The sequence below is a fragment of the Lepisma saccharinum genome, chromosome 7 (genome assembly GCF_977018435.1).
Source record: "Lepisma saccharinum chromosome 7, izLepSacc3.1, whole genome shotgun sequence".
Taxonomy (NCBI): domain Eukaryota; kingdom Metazoa; phylum Arthropoda; class Insecta; order Zygentoma; family Lepismatidae; genus Lepisma; species Lepisma saccharinum.
The window spans coordinates 51,375,265-51,394,878 of record NC_139235.1 but is presented as its reverse complement, the minus strand read 5'-3'; the positions used below and the strand labels follow the sequence as shown (position 1 = coordinate 51,394,878).

At 45.7% G+C, this 19,614-nt stretch overlaps 3 protein-coding genes and 1 non-coding gene across 4 annotated transcripts; 3 read left to right on the top strand and 1 right to left on the bottom strand.

Moving 5' to 3' along the window:
- The first annotated feature begins 3,555 nt into the window (after window positions 1–3,555).
- On the top strand, window positions 3,556–5,664 carry LOC145990467 (uncharacterized). The gene has a single exon (XM_083126159.1). It carries the CDS (start codon window positions 3,556–3,558, stop codon window positions 5,662–5,664), a length of 2,109 nt encoding a protein of 702 aa, XP_082982285.1.
- A 4,455-nt stretch (window positions 5,665–10,119) lies between these two features.
- On the top strand, window positions 10,120–11,454 carry LOC145990465 (uncharacterized protein F54H12.2-like). The gene has a single exon (XM_083126158.1). The coding sequence runs from the start codon at window positions 10,120–10,122 to the stop codon at window positions 11,452–11,454; it is 1,335 nt and encodes a 444-aa protein (XP_082982284.1).
- A 2,106-nt stretch (window positions 11,455–13,560) lies between these two features.
- Window positions 13,561–14,289, bottom strand: LOC145990464 (death-associated inhibitor of apoptosis 1-like). Its single transcript, XM_083126157.1, has one exon. It carries the CDS (start codon window positions 14,287–14,289, stop codon window positions 13,561–13,563), a length of 729 nt encoding a protein of 242 aa, XP_082982283.1.
- Window positions 14,290–18,854: 4,565 nt separating this feature from the next.
- On the top strand, window positions 18,855–18,927 carry TRNAK-UUU (transfer RNA lysine (anticodon UUU)). Its single transcript has one exon. It is a non-coding gene; the product is annotated as a tRNA-Lys (tRNA).
- Window positions 18,928–19,614: the final 687 nt, after the last annotated feature.

Sequence of the window (19,614 nt, the reverse complement as noted above, 5' to 3'; positions counted from 1 at the left end):
GAACCCAGTAGTTGTATCATGGTCTATAAAAGTTGTTTACCTTGAAATTATGCAAATGAGGGTAGGTATTTAATAATTGAAGGTTACCGAGTGTTGTAGGCGAGTATGACGCAACGTGGGTGAAGGGGTGGGAGTAAATGATAGCGTAGGAGATTGTAGGTAGATGGAAGAGGTGGGGGTGAATATAGAGGTGTAGTAGGGGTTCGAACCCCGTACGAGGAGTCTAATGTTGTATCGACTGAGTCATGCTGTCGTGAAATGTTAGTATGTGTAATGGTAGGGCTACGAATCGAAGGTGAGCAGGTTGTGGAGAGGAGGGATGTGGTAAGATTGGTATAAAAGTTAAAGTAAATGAGCGGGAGTGTGTTATTACGCAAAATGAGCGACGTGGCAGGGACATCGTGTGGTGCGGATGTGGCGGGTTGTATGCTGGCTAGTTGCGGTTGCTTTCCGGATGTTTTGGATGAGACGTGCGTGGTGAATACGCTGAAGGGTTATACACCGATGTATAGGGTAATGTGTGGCGGTTGTTTCCAAGGGTATGCAAATCAATTGGGCCATGAATGTTTGACGTACCATTCCGATTTTTGTTCGGGAGAGTATGAGAAAGAAAATTGTCCGACGTGTTTGGAGCATACGATGGAACGTGTTGGAAGTTATTTTCGCGATCGTGATAATACGCCTCATCTATTTGATTATTATCAGCGCACCCATCCGGAGATTGTAGGGCAAGAGGGCAAACGTAAATTTTACGTCGTTCTGCAGAATATCTGCGTGAAAAGTGAATTGATGCGGGAGTTGGGAGATTGTATCAGACTCAACGAATGGGTCCGTGGTTTCTCAAGGTGAGTAAGTATAATAAGGAAAAGGGAAGTATGTGTGTGTTTCAAGGTGAGTAAGTATAAAATGTCGTTGTGGGTGTCCTTGTTCAAAGTGAGGTAGTTTCAAAATGTAAGTACGTGATCGATCAAGGTGCACTGGGTGTGGTACGGAATATATTAGAGATGTTTCAAGGTGAGTATGTATAAAATGTCGTTGTGGTGAAATGTGGGTGTCCTTGTTCAAACAAAGTGAGGTAGTTTCAAAATGCGAGTACGTGCTCGATCGAGGTGAACTGGGTGTGGTACGGAATGTTAGGGTGGAGGTAGTCGTCCTTGTCTCAAGGTGAACAGGTACAAAAAGGAAGGATGTGATGGTAGAAGATTAGTGTGTATGGAATGCAGAAACGTGTGTGTTTTTCCGAGGTCGCCAGGTACTACGAGGTGCCAAGAGTAATGTTAGCGTCGGATCGTTGTCGTTTCCGTGATCGTGTTTTGAGTTTGGAGAAGGAGTTGAGTCCTTTGTTGTTGCGTCGGTTGGGGTTGTGTGAAGGTGAGTTGACGTCATGGTTGGGTAGAGAATATATAAGTACAGTTGTGTCGGGGGGAACGTTTATATTTGTTCGACTGTTGTGTTGGTAAGGTGGTTTGATTGGTGACGACAATGGTTGCACCACAAGGTAGTTATTTGAGTGCGTGTGATTATTTACTCGACCAGTACGAGAGAATAGGAACGACTGGAAGTGTGGATAGGAAACGTTTGATACTGCAGGAGGTGATTCGATTAATGGGTGAAGGGGAACCTTGTAGCAAATTGGGTGTATTGGAACGTCTGAGAGTGGAAGTGGCCGGTGAAAATCAAGATGGTGCAGGTACATCATCGCGATCGAGGTTGAGGCGGGTGGAAGATGGAGAAGACGAAGAAGGTGTGGGAGAAGAGGAAACAAATCGTCGTGTTGAGGTGCCGTACAATAAATATGTGAATTTGAAAGAGGTGGGCGTTCGTCGTATAAAAAAATACAATGCGGAATGTACAACAATGACGTTTAGTTTTAATGGACCGGATGGAACAGATGCGCTACAATGGGTGCACCAAGGTTTGGACCATGTGGTGTCACATATCGTCGGACAGTATAAAGCAACAGATAAGATTGGTATTGTGTTGCGAAATGTAACAGACGAAAGTATCAAACCTGTTGGTTTATCGTTACGTCGAATGAGTCAAATGCATCCTGATATATTATGGGATGTGGTTGCTCGAGTGCTCCAATCAAATACTACGTTTCTATCTACGGATCTGTTGGAGATGGAGGTGTCGGTAATCGATATGCCTGTAGGATATGGACGAAAATATACAAGTAGGGGTGTGTTATCCAAGGAACGTTATGTGCAGTTGAAAAGGAGTGTGGTGACGGTGAAGAGTACAAAGGCGAGTGGTTCCAAGGATGCGAAGATATGTCTTGCAAAGGCGTTGGTGATCGGCATAATGTATGCAAATAAAGAAAGCGATCCTGAATATTTTCGTCAACATAAGCAGATGTTCATCAATGGCGATGGTCGATTGACGGAATGTGCGTTGGATTTATGTCGACAAGCAGATGTGGATCTGGAGGAAACAGGAGGGGGTCTTATTCAGTTGGCTGCGTTCCAGCGTTATTTTCGTAACGAATACAAAATATTTGTGTTTAACAGTTTGGAACAGCCGGAAGTTGTGTTTGCACAAAATGTTCCCGATGCCAAAAAGTCAATTTACCTTCTTTTGAATCAGGACACAAACCATTACGATGTGATTGTAAATCCTGTGGGTGCATTTACAATTCCGTATTTTTGCGAAAAATGCTATTTATTCGCACGGAACGAAAGGCATGTTTGTAAGAGTATGTGTCCTCAGTGTCGGTCAGAACCTGTGTGCGAAAAGGAACGTACCGTGAGTTGTGCTAGATGTAACAGAAACTTTAACAGTGACATTTGTTATGCAAAACATTTGACGACACGTTACGGTAAGGGAACGGTTTGTAGTCAGATCAGAAGTTGTGTTGGTTGTTTCCAACTATTAGACGAAACGCATCCGTACACGGGAAAACACAGATGCGGCTACAGATATTGTAAAACGTGTAAGGAACAAAAAGAATTCAACCACCTGTGTTACATGGAAAGACATCAAGGACGGGGAGAAGGAAACGCGTTGAAACGGTACCTCTTTGTATTTTACGATTTCGAAGCTACACAATGTACGCCGTTTGTTGGTCGTCCATCAACGTATATCCATGAACCGTGTTTGTGTGTGGTCCAGCAGGTGTGTAGGTTTTGTATGGACGACGGTGACATTCAAAAGAATTGTAACGTGTGTGGAATAAGACAGCATTGTTTCGAGGAGGATCCAGTAAAGGAGTTTGTGGATTACGTATGTATCGAACGGCCATATTTCAAAAAGATTGTTCTAGTCGCCCACAATTTTAAAGCATATGATGGGATGTTTGTGTTGGGTGAGTTGTTGAAACGCGACGTGGAACCACCGGAGGTTATAATGGATGGGACAAAGATAATGTACATGAGTATAGGCAAAAAGGTGTGTTTTCTGGATTCGCTAAACTATTTGCAAATGCCGTTGTCAAATTTTTCGAAAACCTTTGGACTACAAGAGACAAAAGGATTCTACCCACACTTTTTCAACACAAAAGCAAATCGGAATTACAGAGGTCCATTTCCACACCAACGTTATTTCGATCCAGACCATATGTCCTCGAAACAACGGGAGAAATTTTACCAGTGGTATGAGCAAGAAACCGATAGGTGTGTACTGTACGACAACGCATACGAGTGTCGAAGATATTGTATTCAGGATGTGACCGTGTTACGTCTTGGTGTGTTGAAATTCAGACAACATTTTCTGGACATAGCGGGGGTGGATATTCTGGTAGAATGTTTCACGATTGCATCTGCCTGTTCCTTGACGTACAGACGTCATTTTCTTCCTCCGAGTACAGTGGGAATAATTCCCAACGATGGTTACAGACAGCTCGGTAACCAATCGAAAAATGCTATAAAATGGCTTATGTTTGTGGAGAAAACAGAACACGTGGAATTACAGTATGCAGGGAAAGAAAGGGAGCACAAAGTTGTGAACGGTATTCCTGTGGATGGATACGACGCAGACTCCAAGACCATCTATCAGTATCATGGGTGTTACTTTCATGGTTGTCCTAATTGTTTCAAGGAAAGAAACAGTCCGGTATCGAAGAAAATACAGTCCGATCCAGCGGACACGATGGGAGCACGATATGAGCGAACCCAGAGAATATCGGATCTATTTCGTAAGTTGGGCTATACAGTAGTCGAAATGTGGGAGTGCGAGTTTCTCCAGATATTAAAAGATCGTCCTACACTGAGTAGCGAGTTGGAAGAACACCCCACGTTCCAATGTCTACCGTTGAGAGTGCGGGATGCTCTATATGGAGGTCGGGTGGAAGTGTTCAAAATGTACTCATCGACGTCAGGTTCCGAGGAGAAGATAAAATATTTCGACATTACATCCTTGTATCCTACGGTAAATAAATTCGCCAAGGCCCCGGTAGGTCATCCGGAGGTGTTATTCGGTGAGAATATACCCACAACGGAGGATATGTTGGAGATGGATGGGATTGTAAAAGTACGGGTACTACCACCGAAACGATTGTACATTCCTGTGTTACCGTTGAGGACCGGTGGAAAACTGTTGTTTCCTTTGTGTCGTACATGTGCAGTATTGTGCGATCAGTTAGAAGGAAAAAAAGATGGGTGTCAGCATACGGATGAGGAGCGAGCTATTGTGGGAACGTGGGTGTTGGATGAAGTTCGTGTTGCTGTGGAAAAAGGGTATAAGATTCTGAACGTGTACGAGGTGTGGAAGTACAAAGTGAGTGTTTACGATCCTCGAACCCAGACTGGCGGTTTGTTCGCTCAATACGTGGACACGTTCCTTCAGATCAAACAGGAGAGTAGCGGTTGGCCTTCATGGTGTACGGATGAGAAAAAAAAAGACGAGTATCTTCTACGTTATCGTGAACACGAAGGGATCGAACTTCGAAAGGAAAAAGTGGAAAAAAATCCTGGTTTACGTGCAGTGGCGAAACTCTGTTTGAATTCATTGTGGGGTAAATTTTGTGAAAATCCAAACAAACCCCAAACGACCATAATCAAACAACCACGAGATTTGTTTGAAAAATTAAGTGAACCGGGTATCGAAGTAAAACAGCTGTTGTTTGTGAACGACGATACAGTTTTTGTAAACTGGACGTACCTGGATGAATGTACACCCACCAACAAAAAGGGTAACGTTGCCATAGGAGCGTACACAACCACATTTGCCAGACTGCGTCTATATAAGTTGTTGGACGCTTTACAGGAGGATATCTTGTATTGCGACACGGATAGTGTGATATTCAGGGAGACAGACACGAACCGAGGTAAATTACGTTTGGGAGATTATCTCGGTGATTTGACAGACGAGTTGGCGGAATTTGGTGAGGGGTCCTACATTCGTGAATTTGTAGCTGGTGGACCGAAGAATTACGCATTAAGTGTATGGTCGCCGGAGAAACAAAAGGAATGTCGAGTGGTGAAAGTGAAAGGAATAACATTGGACTATGGTACGAGTATGACAATTGATTTCGATGTTATCAAGGAATTTGTTATGACACTTGAGGAAAAAAGACAGATTACAGTACGATATCCGAAAAAAATCGCCAGAAAACGTCCGTTTATTCTGGTAAGCGAACCGCAGGAGAAAACGTACCGGGTTGTGAACACAAAAAGGCGCTTGAAAAATGACACTTTCGACACACTACCATATGGGTACCAAGATTGAGAACATAAATGAAGACGCGTGTGGGACCACCAGATTAGTAGATGCGATGGCACTGAGATGGAAACAACCGTTTCGTTGTATCGTTGCCGGACCGAGTGGTTGCGGAAAATCGACATTTGTAACCAATTTGCTGCGTAACAGCAAGGACACGATCGAAGGAGATTTTACAAAAATTCTTTGGTGTACAGGTTCAAATTTTCATCCGCCGGATATAAAGGGTGTGGAACACTATAACGGAATACCGGACTACAATGTGATCACAAGTCATAGTCCGTGTCTGGTGATCCTGGATGATATGATGACGGAAGCGTACAACGATAACGGGGTGTCAGATTTGTTTACGAAAATGTCGCATCACAATTGCGTGAGTGTGTTACTTCTAACGCAAAATATATTCCCCAAAGGTTCAAAAGCACGTGATATAGCCTTGAACGCTAACTACATGGTTATATTTAAGAATCCCAGAGACCACCTGCAAATATCAACGTTGGCACGTCAAATCTACCCGGGGATGTGGAGAAACTTTGAAAAACTATTTAAGGAATGTACGCGAGTGCCGTACAGTTATTGTTTGCTGGACTTCACTCAGGACACACCCGAACCGCTCCGTGTACGATCGGAATTGTTCACACAGTCCGAGGACGACAAGAAAAACGGCATTAGTTACTGTGTGGTGCACGTTCCAGATCCTGATCGATGCCTGACCTTCGACCACAATGAGCAAATTTATTCGCTCAAATAGAAGCCTGTTCCAAACACTTCGTTCGGCGCCACCTAGACTTCGAAGAGCTATTTTAAAGGAAGCCGATCCAAAACTGGTGAATACGTTGTCCGAGTGTTGTCTGAACGTATTAAACAACAACGTTCCAATCACAAAGGCGACAAAACGTAAACTTGCAAAATACAAGAACGTGTTACGAAAATTAGCAACAAAGAGCGTACCGTTACAACAGAGAAAACGTCTTCTCGTACAGAAGGGTGGGTTTCTTCCCGTTCTTTTAGGTAGCGTCATTAGTGGTTTACTGGGTACATTGTTGAATCGGTGAGCGGCGGTATAGAAAAATGCATTACAAAAAATTGATTCTGATGTCCCCGGAGCAGTTTGAAAAAATCAAAGGGAACGCAGCCAACGTGGAATTAACGGGTTTAGATCAGGAAATGCATCGTATATTATATTCCAAAAACTTGGACGATCACGAAAAATGGTCATTGTATCGTCAGACATTGGACAAGTACCTACGTGTGGTACGTAGGAAGCAGGAGCCTTTGACCATACCGGTACTCACGACGACGACGTCGACGACGCCGCCCGAGAAGGTTGGAAACGTAAATAAAGAAGGTGCTACAATATTTAGCGGATTGCCGTGGGTAGAACGTCGTCTGGTGAAAGAGGAAGGTGTGACAACAGCGGGAGAAGAAGAGGACGACGACGACGAGGACGACGACGACGACGACATCGACGGAGGCGAGGAGGGTAAAAAGAAGAAGAAATCACCGAGACGTACTCCTATCAAATCCCGACTACGAAGTGCACGTGGCACAGCGAGCAGAAAACGGTCGAGACACGTAGCATGGGAACCGTTACGGATGTAAACAAGATCCTGGGTGCAGCGTATTATTCACCGGAGAAGGGAGAATCGTTCACCACTGCAGACAAGTTGTGGAAGGCCGTAGACAAGAGGATACCGAAGAAACAGGTCCAGGAATGGTTGATGGAGCAGGACACGTACACGTTGCATAGACCCAAACGTGTAAAGTACCCGAGAGTAAACTACAACGTGACCAACATTGATGAGTTGTGGGAAGCAGACCTGAACGATCTTCAAAATCTGAAAAGGTACAATCGAGGTTACAAATATTTACTTACTGTAATTGATGTGTTTTCCAAGCAAGCGTTTGCAGTACCCCTCCGAAACAAAACTGGTGTAGAGGTAACGCGATCATTAGGTAAACTTCTCCGAGAGTGTAAACGGAAACCAACGGTGTTACAGACAGATGCGGGAACAGAATTCACGAACGTTCAATTCCAGAAACTGTTGAAACGAGAGGGTATCGAGCATCGTATTCCTAGAAACGCAGACGTCAAAGCAAGCGTGGTGGAACGTTTCAACAGGACATTAAAAACACGTATGTGGAAATATTTTACCACACGTGGAACGTACAGATATATCGATGTTCTGGGAAAATTAGTTCGAGGATACAACGAATCGTATCATAGAAGTATCGGTATGAAACCTGTCGACGTCAACGAACATAATGTGTATGTGGTGTGGAAAAATTTACAAAAAGGTTCGTCGTCGTCGACGAAACCAGTGCCGCTTGTCGCCGACGCAAAAGACAAAAAAGTGTTTCGTACAGGAGATACGGTACGAGTGAGTAAGGTGAAATTACCTTTCGAAAAGGGGTACGTACCGAATTGGAGTCGTGAACATTTCAAAATACACAGAAGAATTCAGCGTAAACCTGTTCCAGTTTATCTGGTCGAAGATCTCCAAGGTAACGTGTTGGACGGATCGTTTTACACGGAAGAACTACAGAAAATCATCGTTCCCGAGGAGAAAGAGTACAGGATCGAAAAAATATTGCAACGTCGGAAACGAAACGGACGATTGGAATATAAAGTGAAGTGGCTGGGATATCCTACGACATTTTCGTCGTGGGTACCTGCAGAAAACGTTCATCGTGTGTCGCCGCAGTAGGAAGGGAGAAAATGGATAAGATAGAGAGATTTTACGTGCGTCTCTTCTCGAACAGTTCGATGGATATTTTCCCTGGAAACACAATATCACATTTTACAACAAAATTACCGGAAACAATAGAATTGGACGAAAACTGGGAAGTGGGATTGGTGGAGGTGACATATCCTCTGTATTTTGACAACGTAGTACGGTTGGATGAGACGAGGTCGTTGACGTTTCCGGTTATGCAGTACGCGAATGTCGGTGAATTTGCTCAGGTTATGTTCGGAGATTTGAAAAAGGAACCAAACAAACGAAAATACGTGGATGGTTTTATAAACGATATCGAGTCTATCTTTGGAGGAGGAGTATACGGAGAAGAGGAACCTTCGGTAAAAAGACATAAAAGATCAGAGGGCGACGGCGGCGGCGACGACGACGACGACGACGACGACGGTAGAACATTTACGGTGTTACCTATTGCCAGAGAAACCTTGGTGGCCACGGTCGCTGCGGCGGCGAACGAAAACAGCATTTTGTATTCGAGACCAAAATCGTACGATTTTCCTCATAACGTTAACAGTGTGAAAATTTTATCCACAGCGAACAGAATTAAAGTGGGCCGAGACGTGATCATGAACCTACCACCGCAGCTGTACACATCGACGAAGGAACTACTAGCCAACATTCACAACCTGATTCCCGACAGCCTGAGTACAGACGAAGTGAAAGACGTGATGATCGACACGGCAAACACGTTACGACAAGTCCTGTACACGATGGAAGAAAAGAAAAACGTAGAGGAGGAGGAGGAGGACACATCGACGTCGTCAACGGTCACACCATTCAACACGCAACTGATATGTGTATACTGTGATTTGATCCCATATCAAATCGTGGGGGATGCTACAGCACGACTCCTACGAACCATATGTCACGATTTTGCCGCCGGCGCAGGTAACACCGGTCAGCATGACTTTCGAAATGTTCACTATTACCCACTCACCAGATATTCGTTCGAAACTATCGAAATAGAATTTCGAAACGATAAGAACGAAATTATACCGTTTCACGGGAACAGCTCGCCGTCGATGGTGTTACTGGAATTCCGTAAACGTCCACGTCGTCGACTATACGCTTGATAAATAAATAGACGTGCATCAATCGATCCCCAGACAGTTGGATACGAACCCCGATCATGACCAATACCATCGTCGATTACTACATTCGGCAGGCGCAAACAGGTCGTGGAATCGGACCGTATTACCAGGGGCGGAGATATCAACGCGGACATGGGATCCTAGGGTCGTTTTTTCCTTGGTTGTTTCGCGCCGTGAAACCACTTGTGATGTCCGGAGCCAAGACAATAGGACGTGAGGCGTTACGTACCGGAGCGAATATATTAGCGGATGTGGCTACGTCGGACGGAGCAGCTGTACGAGACATTGTGCGGAAACGTCTACACGAAAGCAAGACAAACCTGCTGACAAAAGCCGAAGCTAAATTAAAAAACATGACCGGTTCCGGTATAAATGCTAGAAAACGAAAACGTGTTGGTCAGTCGAAAGTCGGGTGCAAACGTGTGCGTGTCAGTACAGCAGGTAACGAGCGTCGTCGTCGGCGTAAGACACCCAAAGTAATAAAGAAGAAAAAGAAGACAACCACCCGTAGCAGCAAAAAGAAGAAGAAGGTCACCACAGTAACCCAGCGTCAGCGTCGTCGTCGCCAACACGGACATAAGGATATATTTTCGCCGCCGTAATCACCTAGAGACAGAATGGAAGGTGTTGCATCGTCACTGGATATTTTCGAGGAGCCGTGTATTCAAACAGGCATTGTGGATAATTACATAGAGATTTGTCACCCTATAGCCTCGATAGAAAATCAAAATGTTATAGAATTTGTGAGTCAAGGAACGGACGAGTCCTACAGAGATCTGGCTACGACAAAACTATACTTAGACCTGATAATGACAAAACTGGACGGTACCCTATTGAAATACAACGACCTTACGACAAAACAGTGGGGAGTTGTGAACAATCTGGCACATTCGCTCTTCTGTCAGTGCTCCGTTTATCTGAACGACAAACTGGTTACCTTTTCGAGCACCAACTACCACTACAAGGCTTTTCTGGAGACGGTAATCGGCTACGGCGAGGATGCGGCGAAAACTCACCTCACATCCAGATGTTTCTACAAGGACACAAAAAATGAAGCGAATGCTGCTACAAACGAGGGTTTTGCAAAAAGACGAGAGTTGTTTCAGTGGGCAGATTCCTCCGCCACGGAGAGCACGGAACTCCAGAACCATGTGGAACTTAGCACCAACCTGCATGCGGATTTTTTCAAGCAAGAAAAGTACCTTCTGAACAACGTCGAGTTGAAGGTTGTGCTCACCAAGGCGAAAAACGAATTCATCATGTGGGGAGACACCCCAAATGCACCGGTAACAATAAAGATCAAGCGAGCAACGCTACACATCCCACATTTTAAACTACACCCAACCTACCTGTTGGCACACAGTAGAGCGCTAGAGAAGAGTAACGCAAAATATTTTTTCAAACGATCCGAGTTGAAAACCTACACCGTTCCGGCCGGAGGAAAATCCCTGACACTAAACAACATCACCAACGGAACAATTCCAACCTTTCTGATATTCACAATGGTTCCAAACAACGCCTTCGTGGGGAGCGGAGACACGAACCCGTTTTATTTGACACCCGAATCCTTGAACTACTTTGCATTGTACCTCAAGGACCAGCTGGTACAGACGGCGCCCCTGGAACCGAACTTTACATCCGGAAACTATGGAGGCATCACACGAGCATATGATACACTCTTCACAGGAACAAATATTTATCATGCAGACAAAGGGCACATGATCACCAGAGAAATGTTTACCAACGGTTACTTCATGTTATGTTACCAGTTGACACCCGATCAATGCGATGACCCGTCATGCAGAAGTTTACCAGATAAAGGGGAGGTACGCATCGAAGCGAGATTCAATTCACCCTTGACACGGTCCATGACGTGTTTGATATACCTCCTCTATAATACTTCGGTGGAGGTCTCAAAAGAGAGGGGCGTCATTTACAACTACTCCGGATGAACACGTACGACATCCACAACGTACTCTCTGGAGATGCTGTGACCGGAGACGTTTTCCACGGTGTTTACCCGAGTGATATTCTTGCCGACGTGGTAGTTACAAAAAAACCAGCAGCCCTCGTTGCTAACACTCATCCGTCCACCAAAAACGGAGAACATTGGGTCGCCGTGTACATCGACAAGGAAGGGTACGGCAAATATTTCGACTCCTACGGAAACATTCCTATTCAGCCAGCCTTTGCCCGGTTCATGAATCGAAACTGCATATCGTGGGAGTACAATCCACGTCAGTATCAAGATTTGTTCAGTACCGTCTGCGGTCAATATTGCTGCATATACCTACGTCACGAATGCATGCGAGTTCCCAAACGACCCTTTCACGTACACTTCACAAACGACCATGTCCGAAACGATCACATCGCGATTCAAATGTTTGGTGCGTATTTTTCGCATCGTCCTTCTACCACTACTCCCACCCCGACTAGCTGTACCATTAACCCTAATATACAATGTGTGCAATCATGCTGTAGACTCATCGATCGTTTCTCTTGTTCCTGTTGTTGCAGACATTAAGAAACTGAAGGCGGTACCTGTCACTGCTCACCTGGAGATCATCTTCCTGGACGACGACGACGACGACGACGACGACGACGACGACACCGAAGGCGACGGCAGCGGCGACGACAAACACCTCACAACAGCGACCATTCGACATAAGAAGAAGAAGAAGAATAAGAAGAAGACAAAGAAAACGCATCGCGGACGTCGATAATGGAAACGACGACGACGACGACGACGACGACGTTCCCGGCGGACACCACGATCACCAACTCCACCAGTGGGCATTTGATTTGCCTACGGCAATCTCTAGAATATCTGTCTCCAACTAAAATTATAATTCTAGGGTACGAACTTGGCGGCGGCGACGGCGATACCAATGGACTAGAGAAGTGTTTCCCGGCGGTGCTGCTTCGTTTCTCAGAACGAGATGTGCCCCTCTGTTGGACTCTCTTCCGGGACCTGCTGCTCAATATCAACTGGAACCAAATAATAACATTTTTCCAAACAGGTGACGGTTACACAAGAGTACTCCGCGACGGCGACGACCACGTGATGGTCGTCCATACAGACTATTTATTTTCAGAACGCATTCTTGTGTTTCTAGTGGGCGACCAACGACTTTGCTTGACACAAGATGAACTGAAACGATTTCTACGAGCACGACGCACGCTGGCAGCCTACATGTGTTACTACGAGGGGTTACACCCACAGGCTGCTGCGTACATGCGATACTGTGTCGCAAAACATAACGTCGTCAGCCGTGATGATGATGTGTCCCACCCACTCGTATGTCCTCGGATCGACCTTCTCAGTGCTGGGCTACTGCGCATCATTCGTGCGCACGTGGCCTCATGTCTTCAAACATAAATACCCAAAGTGAAATACCCACCCGACCAGTTATATTTGGGATCCTGTGACCGTCGCTGCTGCTGCTCGAAAGACCCTCGTCACCCACTACTACTACTACTACTACTAGTACCATCAACAATGGCCGCCGCCGTCGCCGTCGACCCCAGAGCAATTCTCTTCACCGTGGATGACGCCTTCGAGGTTTCCGTTGTTGGCGAAAAGGATGACACTAGGATCGTGTTCCGGAAGGATGGTTCCCGAATCAGTCTCGGCACGGACAAATATACAGAATTAACCAAATCAATGGGACTTCTTACAGACATTTTCCACGACCGTCGTCTAGATTGCAGCAAACGACGCACCGTAAAATGTGTACTTACACCCGACTTCAGCATCATCATTCAGGATTGTGCTCGCAACTTCACGGTAACCCTCCAGGATGGCGGCGAGATCCTGCTGCTGGACGCACGACAATGGGAGACCTTCATGCACATGTATCACCCTATATTGAAGACCTACTACCGACACTGGCACGCCCAATGAAACCGGAGACTACCAGAACTACTACTACTACTACTACTACTACTACTACTAACACCACTATATGTATTCTCTAGTATATGAAGCTTGTACGTACTAACACTACAAACAAAGAAAAAATAAATAGTTTAATACACATTTATTACGTTTTTTCATTTCACATGTATATTTTTTGTAGAACCGCAATACGTGCACGGCACAGAACGCAACAATCCGTGGTCTTCACGGCACACGATGCACACACCAGAAAATGACCACACGGTAGGTAAGCTATCTGTCTCTGATGCACATAACAGATGACACAGTGTTGATTGTCCTCCATGTTCACATTCACCGCAGGGGCGATAACGGCCGTTGCGTCCAACTCTTTCTCCTCCTCCTCTTCTTCCCCATCCACGTCCGAGGAATCGGCTGCTGCTGCTGCTGCTCCCGATGTTGCTGCTCCAGAGATACCTTTGTAGAGTTTTGTAGCTGGAGGTTGCTCCGCGTCGGCGACGGCGCCGTCGACGACCGTGGACGTCGCCGCAGACAGACCGTCTGCGATCATCAGACGAAGGTAGATGCACTGAGGGTACCATTTTCTGTGTTCTATCCATGGATTTTCGCCCCGCTGCCATTGATACAGACGTAGTCCACAGTAGTAGCATCGAACCACGTCCCCGAATCCACTGTAGAAGAATCCGGCGTCCGCCATTTCCTCCGGTCGAATGGTTATCGACTCGGGCCAAAGTGGACTGTATGTCGACAGGCGACCCTGGTAATCGGCGTAAGTCGGAAACATCGGGTACCTCCTGTTGATGCACACGGAATTTGGATCGGCACTTCCGAGCCTACGTTGCAGTTCGGTACCCAGCGGAGACGTCGTGGAGACAGCGGCGGCGTCCATACCATACACTCTCGTGAAACTCACTACTACTACTACTACTACTACTACTACTGTTAGCCCAGCACGTCGTCGTCCTCCTGCTCCTCCTCGAAGGCGGCGGTCGTCCGGAAACGAAGGGGGCCCCCCGCACAATGCCAAGCATGGCCGCAGGCCATGCTTGGCCTTGTCACACACACACACACACACACACACACACACACACACACACACACACACACACACACACACACACACACACACCGGGTTTGTGTCCTATTGTTGACGAACCATATCTATCTATCTACCCGATAGGTTACTACTACAGTCTACTCTGATCAACCAAGTCCGGGCGGCGGGACTCGAACCCTTCTCCTCTAGGCTAATCGGGAATCGAACTATCTCCTTCTTCACAACACGTCATCTGGACCCGTTTTACGCTATAGTGTGCTTCTCGGTCAGCCAAGTCCGAGCGGCGACGGCGGGATTCGAACCCTCCTCCTCTAGGCTAATCGGGAATCGAACCATTTTCTCTCCACAGAGTATCGAACCCGCGGCCGCCGTCGGCGGAACCTCTTTTAGGCAACAGGATCCACCTTACGCTATAGTGTGCTTCTCGAATCCAAGCGGCGACGGCGGCGGGATTCGAACCCTCTACGCTAATCGGGAATCGAACCATTTTCTTTTTATGTCTCCCCAGAACCCGCCACCGCCGCCGGCGGGACCTCTTTTAGGCAACAGGATCCACCTTACGCTATAGTGTGCTTCTCGAATCCAAGCGGCGGCGGCGGCGGCGGCGGCGGGATTCGAACCCTCTAGGCTAATCGGGAATCGAACCATATTCTTCTTCTTATGTCTCCACAGAGTATCGAACCCGCCGCCGTCGGTGGGACCTCAACAACACTATATCTTATCCGCCGCCGCTATTCTGTCTCCCACGGTCGACGATAAATACAAAACATTACATGTAAGGATGCATACCGGACAAGTTAGGTGAGTGGTTTACGTGACAGACTTCGAATTCAAAGGTCGTAGGTTCGAATCCTCGTCCCGACAACCACACACCTAACTTGTTCTGTATTTTCACAACCATTACTACATGTTTGTTCCACTTTTCCTCTCTCTCTCTCTTTCTTTTTTCGCTCGCCGCTACTCTCTACTCTGAACTTTTATGCTGACCCCATAACATATTACGTTACCATATGTAATCGACCGCATAACATATTACCTACACATACTCGAAACCTACATCAAGACAACTTTCAGTAATTCTCCTCTTAGGTACTTTCTCTACCCGATTCCACTCTGCTGCTGACCCACAATCACCGGTATTTATTCTGCAAAATATTTTCTTGTTAGCACAATCATTACTACAGAACCATCATGGATACACGCTACTCTTCGTCGTCGTCGTCGTCGTCCTCGTCGTCGCAGCTACCAAACACTATCGCTGGTGTAAGTATTCTTTTTCTATCACAACTTAATTTCATAGGAGAACCTCCGAACAACAACAACAACAACAACAACAAAATCTCGGTCAGTGATTTTTTATTCACCTATTGTTGTGTACAAACACATCATCATAGTACTCGACACCATCACCATTATTCTTATTTCATATCGTACTTTGCCGCAAGATTTTTATCGACACCTACAAAATTTTCTTTACGAAAAAATTTGTACAAATCATAGCTGCTTCGTAGGGTCCAATGGGATTTCACAGGATCTTGTAGCACATTTTGAAAAAAAACATCGATCTCCGGACTTTCCTTCCGCATCTGCTGCATTGTTGTATACAGGGCGATCAATCCTTGTATCTCTTTCTCTATGCGCATGGCATTCGCTTCTAGTATCTGAAGAAATTCGTTCGTATGCTCCCTCCGCACAATGTATTGCAGATAGTACGACGTCTCGTTACTATCCTTGCTGTCTTGCTCGCAAGGCTCGCCTCGGTGTGTTTTCTTGCAGGGTAGGCAATACTCCCCTGGGAAATTTTGTGATCCTCCTCCTCTTGGTGATGGGCCCTGTGAATACAAAACAAATCACACTACTTCATCCATCTCACACACACATACTTATGGTGATTTTGTTTTCTGTCCAGGTTCGAACCGTGGACACCTTACAGAGAGATACTATTGAGGTGGACGGACGTGTCATCTGGCAGTCGTCATGCGTATTGGAACGTCGCGCTGACATCATTTATTTACCATTTGCAGCGACTCCTAGTGACGGGGTGCCTCTGAATCTACCACCACCACTACCTCCCCATTTACAACCTTCAGCACCCCCACTTTCCCCTCCACAACCTCATTCACAACATCCTCCTCCTTCTCCTCTATCACGGACCTCCACATTCGTCCCGCGGGCTAACATCCCCGCCGCAACCTCTACTATATCTCGTTCACCTGTAATGGCATTATATCCAACGGGAATAGCAGCGCATACAGCAGCGATCAAACAAGAGGACCCTTTACCATTGGTGTGCAAACGATCACCAACCTCTCCATAAGGTAAGTAACAAACTGTTTAGACACACACTCACCATACTATATTCCGTACTTTGTTTATTCTTTGGCGAATAAATCTGATGCTAACAGTGACGGGGACGAGGTGCTCGACGAATCTTCCACGGTCACAATTGAATCTTCCTTTTTTTCGTCTTCTCCGTCTTCTTTTGTATTCTCTGAACTTTTCGTCGACACCACTTCTTCTTCTTCTTCTGTCTCCTCTTTTCTTTCTGTCAATGAGGATAACATAGATGTTAATTTCACACGTTTATTCTCACTGCCAGGAAAAAATGAGGAGTACAAACCCTCTTTCGATTGAGCATGTTGGTCAAAAAAACTGCCGAACACACTATATATCGGTAAATATTTATCTTTTTCCACATAATGACACTCAACTAAATTCATATCATCCGGCATGTCCCCCATGAACATATCCCCTATTGTGTGTCTCGGTGTCAGACGACCATGAAACAGACTTAAATAACCCCACACCGCATTCCACCCATACAGAAATTCGTCGTGCGCAGCATCCATAGCTTCCTTTAAGCGCGACATTTTACCCGTATCCAAAATAAAACAATTTTGGAAACCACCTACTCTTCCTATCGTATGCTCACCCACTTTACATCTAACAAACTCCTCCAAAGTAGCATATAGAGTACCTTTCGGCATACTTATATGCTCTAGATCTAATTTCATCGGATTACCTTTTCTAATTTCATATTGCGTCGTACATTTTTTTAACGACCACACTTCCTTCCCAAAATTCACCCTCTCCCTCTCCATACAAACACACTTTTGCCTGAAATTGTCTTCCGCAGCATGAATGTAGTACGGACCACTTAATTCCCCGGTCCGTAACATCTCGCGAATCACAGACTCATCATCAGTCACGAAACTAAAATGATTATACGCAGGTAATCTATTGTGGAGCATGAACGACTCGCACATACGAACTTTTTCATTTTCCACATTCGTTTCGAACCTACATTTATCGCTTGGTCCGTAAAACCATTTCGCCATCGAAAACGGATCGGCGTCATCGTGTTTACCCATTGTTATTAACATCTCCCCTTTACCACCAATCTCCACGTCCACACAAAAACGCCAATATAACATGTTGTTCGACATTTTGTTTGACCTAACACAATCAATCGAAACAAACACACCTTCAATCCAACCTGTAACGATACAAAACGTTTATATTATTACCATACTCTAACGTACCACTCGAACCAAACACATTCTCCCCCCAATACCACATATTTACCTACTCGTCGTTACTGCTAGAACCTGCTGCGGATGCAAACAAAATCACACCACACATCGGCTCTGTACTCTCAATATATACACTTACGCCAAGGACACATTACCCAAACAAGTACCGACAACACCACTTACGTATTCACGGAACGCACTCCCATCTACATCTTATGCTCACAACCTTGACAACATACCACGGACCGGACAACCTTGCCGCACCTACAGACATCGCACTCACCTTGACATTATCCCTCCGACGACGACGACAATTCAAACCACTTTTACTAACCCACATTCCCGAGCGTCGCGCAATGCACTACAAAGCTGTACCGACAAACGCCTCCGGCTCCAGACTCGCCGGCCTTACGAAACAAACATCTCACTCACCTTGTACATGTTCCCCCACTCCTAAACAACCACATTCCCGGCTGTATATACTCTAACACTCATTACCTATTCAGTTCACATTTTACTCGCCTTTCCTTCTCAATAACGAAAACACATTCCAGATTTATAACACCGTCTTATTTATTCTTCTCTATCACTCGTTTCAGATACCGCCTGCCATCAGCACGGACCTTACCATCGTCTACACGAATCAGCAGCGCCAGGGAAACCGATGTAGCACCTATTCATCACCAATAAACTATAACATCTACAGCTTTGTATTTTTTCACAACACCTACGTCAACGACACACACACACACACACACACACACACACACACACACACACACACACACACACACACACACACACACACACACACACACACACACACACACACATGTTTTACTCATACCTTCTACAACCTCTGTCGCCCGGATAGCTCAGGCGGTAGAGCATTAGGCTTTTAACTTAATGGTCCAGGGTTCGAATCCCTGTTCGGGCGAAAACTTTTTTTTCAAACAACGTCATCTTCGCTTCTTATGCTCATCTACAAACTCCTACGCTTTCGGATACTTACGTAACCTCACGTACGATTGCGTCATACTCGCCTACACCCTCCCCCATCGTCCAAAGTTAAATATCTACCCTCATTTGCATAATTTCAAGGTAAACAACTTTTATAGACCATGATACAACTACTAGGAACCATCTCAGTATGTGTGTTTCTTCTGATCAGGATCCAACCATCTGTGTACCAGAAGTGCTTTCCCGAAGCTGTTACACATACACGAGATGGACAATCCACTCGACAACGCGAGATTCAAACTGTGGGCTGCGAACTGGACACAGACAGTTCTCGGATATTTCTCTCTGCTGATTCGAGCCTGAACACTACTAATGTGTCTTGTTCTCCCATGTTTGCAGCTCCTATAAAAGCAGAAACCCACCAAATTGTTCATATTCAGGCCTAAGCACTCGCAAGTGTTCAAAATTGTCTATCACAGCTTCCGCAGTTTTCTCACACATCGGCACGAAACAAAGAAGTCTTCTAGAATACAGCTGGATCGCGAAACAATTAATGCACAGTGAAAACCCTTCTCCAGTGATGTGCCCAAGGGAGGGTTGGTAGGGTCATAGCCCCATTTGAACGTCAAAGACAGGAAAAGATGGCAAAATGAGGACTGACCAC

What these genes read in the sequence shown, in the direction of transcription:
- LOC145990467 (XM_083126159.1), top strand. Translation starts at nt 3,556, where the DNA reads ATGTCCTCGAAACAACGGGAGAAATTTTACCAGTGGTATGAGCAAGAA.
- LOC145990465 (XM_083126158.1), top strand. Translation starts at nt 10,120, where the DNA reads ATGGAAGGTGTTGCATCGTCACTGGATATTTTCGAGGAGCCGTGTATT.
- LOC145990464 (XM_083126157.1), bottom strand. Translation starts at nt 14,289, where the DNA reads ATGGACGCCGCCGCTGTCTCCACGACGTCTCCGCTGGGTACCGAACTG.